At 40.4% G+C, this 11735-nt stretch overlaps 1 protein-coding gene across 1 annotated transcript in view; it reads left to right on the top strand.

Annotated features, from left to right (window-relative positions):
• LOC101850792 (GTP-binding protein Di-Ras2) overlaps positions 1-11735 on the top strand; it is a gene marked incomplete in the record, with an annotated part of 68379 nt that overhangs the window by 736 nt on the left and 55908 nt on the right. The window contains 1 exon segment of the mRNA XM_035968967.1: positions 850-1381. Coding sequence (XP_035824860.1) covers positions 1046-1381 — 336 coding nt within the window.

Below are 11735 nucleotides of genomic sequence, written 5' to 3'. Positions count from 1 at the left end.
AGTTTTGCCATCGGCTTTTAGTCCCTTGTAACTACCGCAAATGGACAAGGAAGGAATGAGTGGGAGAGAGAAAACAAAACGCTACGCCAGAGTCAGAAAGTTCTATCTACTCATTACTTAGTTTAAAAAATTTTGACGAAAAATATGTTGTTTCACAACATGTCAAGCTGTTTCGAATGCGATTGTGAAGCGCATAAAGCTTGCTGTTGAGCGGGGATTTGCGCTATACAAATGCTATCTATTATTATTATTATATCTTAATAATAAAATAACGACTCCGAATAATGTTATGATTTTGATAGAGCAGATAGAACATTTGGTTTCTGGCCTCATGGCTTTGGTTACTCAAACCAGCCAAAACTGTCAGAAAAGAACTCTGTAACTTTAAGGTAGCGGAAAAAGAAGACGGAGAGGCAAATAAACAGATGGGCAAAGAGACAAGCGGAGAGTGACTCGATCAGAGCATGGTAGACCCAAAAGAAAAATGTTTGCGATACGGGCATGGAATCTTTGTATTTGCTTTCTCTCTCTCTCTCTCTCTCTCTCTCTCTCTCCCCTCTCTCTCTCTCCCCTCCTCTCTCTCCCCCCCTCCCATCCCACTTGTCTTTCATAACATTACCATAAAGAATAATCAGCTTTAGAAAAAATTTAAACGAAACAAAAATCTTCGCACGTTCAGATATATAGCCGTCTGTCACGCACCGTTCACGCAATACAGCACTATTAACACAATTCTTGTGTTTCTGGAATTATTTCGACACACAGGGCCATCAACTTTTTTTAATAGAAAGTGTCCAATTTATTTTTGATTATTCGGGTTAATAAAACATTCATCCTTTGTCTACCCAGTGGAACTTGACCTCTCCGGTAATGTGTCCCGTGGGTAATAATACATTGGATATTCACGTACACAGGGAATAAAGAGAGTGAAGGAATCTATTTACCAAGATATCTCCAGTTTATTTATCATTCATCAATCACCACCGACCAACCGTGAAACGACAGCAGCTTTTCTCAGAGTTCAACGGCTACCATCCAGGTCAAAATGGCCGACACTGACCAACGCAACCGTATCGTATTCCTGGGCTCCGGTCGGGTGGGGAAGACCGCCATACTGAAACGGTTTCTGTTCAACACATACTCCGAGGAGTACAAGGAGACGGTGGAAGACCTCTTCGCCCGAGATTACAACATCCGTGGATCTTTAATCAAAGTGGATTTTCTTGACACTGCTGGGAATTTCGTGTTCCCCGCCATGAAGCGCCTGTCTATCACCACTGCTCACGCCTTTGTGTTAGTCTACTCCATAACGAGCGTGGAGACGTTTGAGGAGGTGAAGCGACTCTGGGCGGAGATACAGGAGGCCAGGTCTAATTACCAGGTCAGTGAATGAATGGTGGTGAAGGGGTTAAAGGGGGGGGGGGCAGAGGGTGGACGACGAATGGTGTTGGAAAATTAAGGGATGGGGGAGAGGGACGGTTGTAGCTGGTTACTGATTAGATAATTGTTATTGTAATATTTATAATCATCATCCTTATAATTAACAGCAGCACTATCAACATCATCATTTCATCACCATCATTATCATCATTCTCATTATTCTCTCTTTTATCGTTATCATCATCATCATCATCATCATCATCATCATCATCATCATCATCATCATCATTAGGAGCAGCAGCCACCCTGTTATCATCTCTAATGTTACCTCAAAAACCTGGCGACCCCCAACTCTTTCAGTCACAAATATTATCTGAACTTCCATTCAAGAAAGACGGGTATTTTTCTTATCGAAAACCAGTTGAATGAATAAGTTTTAAGATGATACCAATAGCAACAAATGCCCCCAAACTGACGAAAGCCTGATTATATCGTGTTGTGACACACCCCCACTCCCCAGAAATAAACAAGTGGCTTAATAAAGTATACCCAGCTCTCGAAAATGTTACACCACCGATACAATGTCCCTGAAGAAAGACTGTGACAAACGACAACCCCCCCCCCCCCCCCCCGAGAGTCGAACTCGGGCCACCTGCGTCCTACAGCGAAGCGCTATACCAAATACCGGTTTAATGATCTGTAGTGCCAGATTCAAACATTATTTCGCTACACCACAGACACCGGTAAGAATATAGTTTTTAACCTAGTGAAAATGCATTGGAACGAAAATAAACTTTAGTTTTAGTGTTGTATTGCTTGTCCTGTCTTAATGAATCTGTAACTGCAAACATGTTTTAAGAAACAGAAAAACATGAGATGAAAAGATGTCTGAACTCGAAATGTCATAAATTCTGATTAAGGGATTTTATAAATTATATTAGTTTTCCTTCTCAGAAAAGCCATGCTAAATATGGCTTTAAAAAGTAGAGGGCAAAGAAAACAGGAAGAACAATCTAATATTAGCCACGAGTACTCGATACCGATCTATGTTAAATAACAAGTACGATCCCACAGCATGCTCCAAGACTTCTACATGAAAAATTCAGAGCCAATCCCGCGGTCCCTGTTCATTGCCCATATCCTCCGCGACAGCGTTTAAGGGAAGATCTCCCTTGATGTAAATATTTGAACATGCGAGAATTGTTTTTCTCGACCTTGAGGCGTTGCATTAGGTTTATTTTTTTCTTGTTTTTCCCTTAGCAAGAATAATGTATCTAAGGCAATTTGTTCAGAAGTGCTCAGCCCAGTTTAGAAAATTGTTTTGTTTTTGTTTTTGTCTCAGTTTCTTGATATGGGTTATCGTTTGCATGTGCTTGAGAAATATACTCTACTCCATTAAAACGCCTCCATTAAATGTACTTGGAATGGAAACTGTGACAAAGTTAATACATACGTTTACACGAAGGTGTGACGGTATATTACTAACATAAATTAAACCAAAGAGGTCGTCTATTTCGGGTTTGTGTGTTTGTTTTGTGCAGTGTTCAATATAATATCCCATCCAAAAAAATTACAGTAACGATTGTGGCCCTCGTGGGTTGAAAAGGTAGCGAAAGTTCGACACTGCATAGACAGAGTAAGACTAGGAATGTTTCTCTTTGATATGCTAGTCCATTCTTTTGTTGATGTACACCTCTCCTTGTATCATTATGACTAACGCGGAATTAATTAGACTCGTGAGGAAAAGTAGGCTGGCGTGTGCTCTGGTGTTGTTTGCTTCTTCTTTCCTATCAAACATCTATCGTCCTAATCTCCTCTTCTTCTTTTTATGTTTGTTACTCTCTTGTAACACCTGTAATCTTCTTGCGCTCATATGACCGTATGCAGTTGCGAGCACCGTAAAACCTGTATTTAAAAAAACAACTAGCCAGGAAACATTCTCCGTCCCAGTCTCTGAGCGTTCACTTTGAGCTTTGGCTGCACCAGTCCACAAGAGCTTGTCGGTATGCAGCAGTAAGCACAGGATGTTCGTTGGGTCTGTGGTTTCTTAAACCTGTTTTTGTCAATAGGCGCCGATGGTGACGGCACTTACTGATCCTCTAGTTCCCTGAAGGTCTCTGGCAGGACGAAAACGATCTCTCTCTCTCTCTCTCTCTCTCTCTCTCTCTCTCTCTCTCTCTGTCGATTTTGTTGCGCGATTAACCATTGGTTGCCCCGCTCTTGGTTAGTCGGTGACACTTCCTGTTGTCTGGAAACTTTCTTGCAGTCTTCTGGTTGTCCGTTGTTCAGCATTGAACCGTGGCGCAGCACACCTTTGACTTACACAGGCGATGATAATCCCAATGACACAGTATCGCTCCTCAGGCAAGACCTCCGAATTCAACGTCCATCTCCGATACGACGAAGCCAAATTGGTAAACTGGTTTGAAAAGCGCTACACACCAAATCTCGGCATCCCCGGAAAACCTAGTTTACTCTGTATAATCTTATTGCAGTTTATTTTTAGTAAGTGTTTTATGGCACTTGCAACACAAATAGGTCATATTATTATACATGCCCAAGAATATACGTGTTACTAGATAAAAGTATGCAAAGAAAAGAAGTGTATAAGATAAGGACAATAGATGATTGATGAAAAAGTAGGAGCAAGCCACTTAAAAGCATCCACCGTCTTTTGATAAAAATTGTTATGAGAATAATATTGCTTTCCTAAAAATACACTGTAAACGCCCAGGTTAAATTGGCGTTTCGTTCAAACTTTTAACTTCATAGAATAAGTTTTCTACTCATTTTCACTTGATTTTGAAATAAATTTTTGCAGTGTGGTTTTTTTCCCTGGAGCTCTTCTAGTACTCAGATGACATAGATAAACCAGACAGCCATCCGGTGTTTGTCGAAAACATGATATATCGTCTGATGATCATGGTTTCAAGAAACCCTGCAGTTTTGATTTTTAAATTTCCTTTTTGGGATAATAATTCCCCCTGTTGCAGGTCAGACAGTGTATTATCGTTGCCAAGCGTTTAAAAGAGAACACAAAACAAATCAAATGTACTTTCTTTATTACCCAACCAAATACAAAACCCTAGATGCATAATTTACAAAGCCCACTGAAAAGGTCCTTCTTTATTGCGCTTATTAGGGTGGTCGCTCGTTACAGAAGTCTTTCCGTTTGAAATATTCTTCGCCCAGGAAACAACATTATGAATTCAGGAGATAGAAAAACCGTTTTCATTTTTTAAGTCAAAATAGGGTACTTACTTTGTGTATTCTTACTTGCTCAGTTCTACGTCTAGAGTTTCAATCTCGACAGAATATTTCTTGAAAACTTCATGAAACCGATGTCACAGATTGAGAAACTGCTACACATATACGTAAAATGATTTTTTAAAATAAAATAGATAATATAACATTTTGAGCTCTGTACATTTTCATAGTTGGCCCACGATGTCAACTTCCCCAACACATACAATCACTCCTTACCCTCTAGGATGTTGACGACATGGAGTCAATGGGAATAATGCCTTCGGGGCGTTCTTTTAGAGGCGACAATAGGTTGCAAGACTGAGAAGAGAGATGTTGAAATAATATTATGCTTAATAAGAGAAATAGAATATACCTTTTTTACAACTAAATACACAGCATATTATTGTCTTGCCAGTGGAGAGCTGCTGTTTATGATTTCAGGAACGTTCGAATTGTTTATAACTCTCTTAGATGCTAATTATTTCTCTCTATTTCTCTCCTTCCCTCCCCCTCTCTGTTTCTCTCTCCCTCTTTGTCTCTCTCTCTCTCTCTCTCTCTCTCTCTCTCTCTCTCTCTCTCTCTCTCTTCCTTTCTCTCTCCCTCTTTGTCTCTCTCTCTTCCTTTCTCTATCTCTCTCTCTCTCTCCCTCTCTCTCTCTCTCTCTCTCTCTCTCTCTCTCTCTCTCTCTCTCTCTCTCTCTCTCTCTCTCTCCCTCTCTTTTCTATCGCTGTTTCCAATAAGCACCCGTGCATAGCTTAATGATTCCTTTTTGTTCCCTTCTCCCAGTCTCAGATGTCAGTCTTTTTCTATTTCTCCCATCACTATAATGTCACAAGAAGGAAAAGGTAACCGAAAATATTTATATTTTAAAAAAGCGTTCTTTCGTCAATATTTCTGTAGCTTATTAAAAAAGTATTATAACTAAGAGAAGATGAATCTATCTCTATTTCTCTATCACTTTCTCCCCACCTCTGGCCCCCATTTTTGTTTTCCTGTCCTTCTCATTCTCCTTTTTTTTCTCCATTTCTCTCTTTCTGTCCGTCAGCCTATCAGCCTTTCTGTCTGCCTATCAGCCTGTCTGTCTGGCTATGTCTGTTTCTCTCTGTCTTTGTCATTGTTTGTGTGTCTGTAATAAGAGATACAAAAACGCATACATATACATGTTTAGCACATGCATTAAGACACACACACACACACACACACACACACACACACACACACCCACACACACACACACACACACACGCACACACACACAAACACCCACGCACACACAAAACATACACGCACACAAATAAACTCATTTTTACTGGAACTGACTGTAAATACATCTCAACTCAGACACAATTTTTTCAAAAGAAATACAAGCGCATTCAATTTTTTTTCTTCTAAAAACAAGCTTATTCTTAATGTTACGCGAAGCCTAAGTTACTTTCGCGATGAGACCACCAGAAATTAAATCACCTCTATGATCTTACAGGCCATGTTAGCTCTAGTTACAGGTGTCGTAAGATAATCTTCCTCGACGTGGGCTATTTGATCTTGATGCCCTTTGCTGCCAGACTTTGAAGTCCGGCTTCCAATTTCCTTTTCAATTTCACGCACTGCGTATATCCAGGAAGACTGCAAAATGAAGGGCGTTTGCAGCGTCGGGTCTCTTAAAATTTTTAGTAGTAATTGCAACCTTCTGGCGCCCGTGCTTGGAAGACGACGGTTGTAGGATCTGTATTATTATTATTGTCCCTGTGTTGTTCATTATCTCTGTCTGTCTGTCAGTCAGTCTGTCTGTCTGTCTGTCTGTCTGTCTGTCTGTCTGTCTGTCTGTCTGTCTTTTGTACATTTTTCCTATATAGTGTTACTATTGTTTCAATGTATACCAGAGCACTGGGGGTCTCTTTTTTAATGGCACTGTACACCGCGTTTATACACTTTCCCTTTTCTCTGGTCTATCTGACATCTCCAAATTGGGGGAACCAAAATTGCATGTATAATGTAAAGTACGTTTTAAAAAATTATTATTATGTAAACGTTTAAGGCCTCCATCGACAGGATAAGTCCATTTAAGTTAAAGGTATAGACCCTGCTTTTTCAGAATTATCCCGGGCTAAGAGGGATACAACATCTCACGGCAAAGTCCGGGATACTCTCGTCTTACGGGAATAAAACTCAGGTCTTCTGCGTGCGACGACAAAGTGTGTTACCACTACACCACAGACTCCGGCGATAATATGGAGGTTACATTGTGCAGTCGTTTTTATCTATTTTCGTCCCCATTTAAAGGAAGGTCTGCAGGTGGTTGAGGGGCGCCACTTACAGGACATATTTCTTTTCTCTCCATTGCAATTTCTGTCGGTCTTGTTTTTCCCAGAACTAAAAATTATTGCCGTCAACGTGACAATTTCCTTATTTTCTCTCTTACAAAATAACTGTGAAATCCAGAACCGGAGGGGTGCATCGTTCGCACACTTGGTCTCATGCTGGTGGAATGGTCCATGTTAGAAACTCCAGAGGGGCGTTCTAAATAATTTGATTTTTTGGAAATTATGAAGTTATTAAATCCCTGTACCCACTTGGATAGGCCACATTGGAAGTTCAGCTTTAAAAAAAAATCTTGCAGATTTGAAAAAAGCGCTATACTTTTACAATGCCCACAAAAATAGAGAAGATGAAGAACGGTACGATTCATTGTTTAAAATGAGACTTTTTAATTAATGTAAAAAATGTTATTATAGGCTACAGATTTGTTTCTTGCGGAAAATAGTTTTTTTTCTTGAAAAAACAAAACAAAACAAACGGGGAAAAACGGGCAGATTATAGAAGTTGACTTAGTAAGGCACCATCGACTTCAGCGTCAGGAGATTGTGTCGTTTGAAAACTGTCACGTCCTGTGGTGTGGCGTTTAGGTTCTTCAGCTTTGCTCACAGAAGACGAGAGTTCGATTCCTGTATGGAGAGAAAGTTTGACCGAAAACCTCAGTCCGTTCGCTGGGATTCGCAACCCTAGAATTATAAAGTTTTATCTGCTCAGTACTTAATTTTAAGAAATTTGGCATAACAAATTTTCAGTTTCACAACATGTCAAGCTTTTTTCGAATGCGATTCTTTGAATATGTTGATAATGACTCTGAAAAAGCGTTCGATTTTGATAAAGCAGATTTTGCATTTTGTGATTTATCTGGGTTTTTCCCTGTGGTCTTCATTTGGTCCTAGACCTAATGGTCTTAGTAACTCAAAACCAGCCAAAAATGATATAACTGTGTTATTCTAAGGTAGCGAGCTCGGACGTAAAACATACACCAACCACTACTCTACTGTTATTTCGGAATATTTCTGCGACGTACAGTCTCTGAGCGGGTAAGAAAGGGGTAGGGGGGAGCGGTGTAGGGAGTGGATATAAATAGCCAGCTGTAAATCGGAAAATGACGTACAATTCCCCCGTGTGGGAAACCACTCATAATAATAATAACACGCCAAAATCCCCACAGGAGTAGGGATTGCGTGCTTTTTCCCGATTTCCGATGTCTTTCGTTAAATTCTCCTACGTGCTAATTCGTTGACAAAGGGTTCGCACAGAAAGATAAAGGGTGTTTGGAGAAAGCTATGGATAGACCGGGCGGTACTTCTGTACAAGAGAAATGTGATTTTATATGACCATCAAATAACTGTTTGTGCTTGTGTGTTTGTCTATGTGTGTCCATGTGTGTGTGTGTGTGTGTGTGTGTGTGTGTGTGTGTGTGTGCCTTTGTCTGTTTGTGTGGGTGTTTGTATGTCTGTGTGCGTCTGTGTCTGTCTGTGTATGATTGTTTGTTTGTTTGTGTGTGTTTGTGTGTGTGTGTGGGTGTTTGTATGTCTGTGTGTGTGTCTGTGTCTGTCTGTGTATGTTTGTTTGTTTGTGTGGGTGTATGTATGTATGTGTGTATGTGTGTATGTGTGTATGTATGTGTTTGTGTGTGTGTGTGTATGTATGTGTGTATGTATGTGTGTGTGTATGTGTGTGTGATGTGAATGCGTTGTTGATGTGTGAATGTGCAGGTATTTGTTTACCATGCCGCAGTAAAAATTTCGTTCCGTGGATGAAGTTATAAATGTTATATTTCCTATCGCATCTCATCTTACCTCATCCCATCTCACCTGATCTCATCCTATATTATCTTGCCATATATTCTTTCCTACCTGGGTTCATTGTTTTGCTTTTCTGAAGCACTAAACTGAGGCCACTGCCTCAGAAATGTATCTTAACTTCAATTCACATTGTGGCGTGGGTGATCCAGAGGTTACGTTCTCAGACTCGCAATCGTAAAGTCGTGTGTTCGAATCCCGTCAGGGGCTCGATGTTGTGTCCTTGGGAAAGACACTTTACACGAATATTCCTCACTTCACCCAGGTAGAAATGAGTACCTGGCTATAAGACAGTGAAAGATCTTATCAGTTTGTTCGTGTTTTAGGGCTTGCACTCAATGCTTCCAGAGTAGTCAAGAATTTTTCTGAATGTTCTTGTGTCTACTGGAGTAATAATAGCTGTTATGCGCCTACAGCGTGCTCCAAATCGTGGATATGCACTATATTAACAATGCAATTATGTAAGTCATTTATTATATTTGTCACGACGTGTCAGGCGAATGGCAAACACCATGGACTCAATCCTTGACCATCACCCTTCCCAAGAAAGGCAATCTTATACAATTCCAAAAGTATCGTACTATTAGCCTAATTTGCCATCCTAGTAAAGTAATTCTTAAAGCCATTCTCAACAGACTGAAGCCACACGCAGACACAATCATAGCAGAAGAACAGGCAGGCTTCAGGATAGGGCGCCGCATATCTGAACAAATATTCAACCTGAGAATCATTATAGAAAAGTATCTCCAATACCAACAGGAGCTGCACCACGTATTTGTGGATAAAAAGGCTTTTGACAATGTATGGCAGGAAGCGTTATGAGTAACCATGAAATTATACTATACCAACGCCAAAATGATCGAAGTCATAGAAAAGCTATACAACAAAGCTACGAGCGCAGTCTTGTTCAACAACAACATTAAGGAATGGTTCCGAACAACAGTAGGGGTACACCAGGGTTGTCTGCTCTCACCCACTCTTTTCAACATTTTCTTGGAGAGAATCGTGACAGATGCATTTGAAGATCACGAAAAAACAGTCAGTGATGGAAAAACGATAAACAACCTACGTTTTGCAGACGACATAGACGACCTTGCGTGACAAGAGAAGGAATTAGTCAGCTTAATAGACCTTCTTGAAAAGACCTCCACAGCCTACAGACTGGAAATCAGAGCTGAGAAGACCAAACTGATGCCTAAAGGCAACAGGAACATCACAGTGGACATCCAGGTCAACAACCAGAGGCTTGTGACCGTACGCAGCTTCAAATACCTGGGTACAATAGTGACAAACGAAAGATCAAAACCAACAATAATCTCCGAAATAGCGCAAACTTCAGCAGCAATGACCAAGTTAAAAACCATGAGAAACGACAGAAATATCACCATCAGATCAAAGATCAGACTGGTGCATTCACTGGTCATGTCAGTATTTTTTCTGCTTATAATGAATCCTGGACCTTGAATGCAGACCTTGAAAGAATGATGAAATCTGTGGAGATGAGAGGCTTTCGAAAAATCCTTTGCATCTTATACAAAGCTCACACCACAAATGATGAAGTCAAACAACGGACCAAAAATGAAATTGGACCATATGCTGAACTTCTCACTCTGGTCAGGAAATGCAAACTGCGATGGTATGGACACATCACCCGTTCATCCGGCCTTGCCAAGATGATCCTGCAAGGCATCATCCAGGGAAAAAAGAGCAGGTGCAGACCGAAGAAGAGTTTGGAGGACAACATCAAGGAATGGACAGGCTTAGAACTCAAAGACACTCTCAGAAAAGCTGTAGACCGGAAGGAGTGGAGGAAGCTGGTGGCCAAATCTTCAAAAGCGCCCCGACGGACATCCAGTTTACAGGATAGGTGAAGGTGAAGACGACGTGGTGGAATAAGGCGTTGGTCAATTTTTGGGGGCATATATGGAGCTATTAGTAACATCTTAAAGCTTGTTCATTTGTCTATTTTTGTATTTTAAAAAATGCCCATTTATCTTGAAAAGAAGTCGACATATTTGTGTTTTAAGAAAGTGGGAGTTTCTTGGTGTTAGTGGTAAAATTAGCGAGAAAATGGCCCCAAAATGGTGGTGACTCCCATAGCTTGAGAATCCCTGGAAACTGAAAATGTACATTTTTGTGTCTTAAATTAACGTAGAGCAGTAAATTCGACAGAGAAATGTGTTTTTAAGTGGATATAAATGTCGCTGGTCAAAAAGAAAATCGTTGAAAATTGCCAAAGCGGTGTAAAAATAAGGTTTTCTTTTATTTCATTCTTTTGACGAGCGCCTGATTCCACCACAATGATTCAAAATTATGCTTTCTCGCTTCTGTTCTGTACCCTTACGTACTGATTGGTCTTTAGAACGTACATGCTAGAATCCACCCAAAATCGCTATTATAGCCAGGGACCCACCTTCGAAATGACCTGTTTATGTTTAGTAAGGCGGTGAAATGAAATTGCAAGACCGTATAAACTAGTACCAAAACCAACTTTGAACAGTCAAGGTAAACCAAAATACCATGCAGGTTATAACGGTATTTCTAAATGTTTACTTTTACTTTTTTTTCCCTGCTGGTGCTGGTCAATGTCAAGGGAACAAACAATCGCCTGTCAGCAGCCTGCGTGTCCAGTGATTTGAAGTAGAATCACGTCGTGGGTTCTGTGAGTGTGCTATTTAATGCTGACCTCTATTATTTCCTTATCACCTTATCAGCGTGACAGACTTGGTGGAATCGTTAAAAAACTGTCTTCAGGTTTATAAGGGAGATAGAGATCTCAGTCAAATTATAAGGGCAATATGTGCCGTGGAATGTGATATACTGATAGGCTGGTGGGGTTTTTAGTTCTCTTGTGTAAACCTGTGGGTGTATAATAAATTCACTGTGGTCGAACTTCCTGGTTTAAAAAGCGTGACAGAATTTATGTCGTATGCAACATTATAAAGCATCAAATTTTGAGGATGAGGAGGAGGAGGGGGGAGGAGGAGGAGG

The sequence above is a fragment of the Aplysia californica genome, unplaced genomic scaffold (genome assembly GCF_000002075.1).
Source record: "Aplysia californica isolate F4 #8 unplaced genomic scaffold, AplCal3.0 scaffold00101, whole genome shotgun sequence".
Classification (NCBI taxonomy): domain Eukaryota; kingdom Metazoa; phylum Mollusca; class Gastropoda; order Aplysiida; family Aplysiidae; genus Aplysia; species Aplysia californica.
This window is presented reverse-complemented; position numbering and strand designations above follow the sequence as displayed.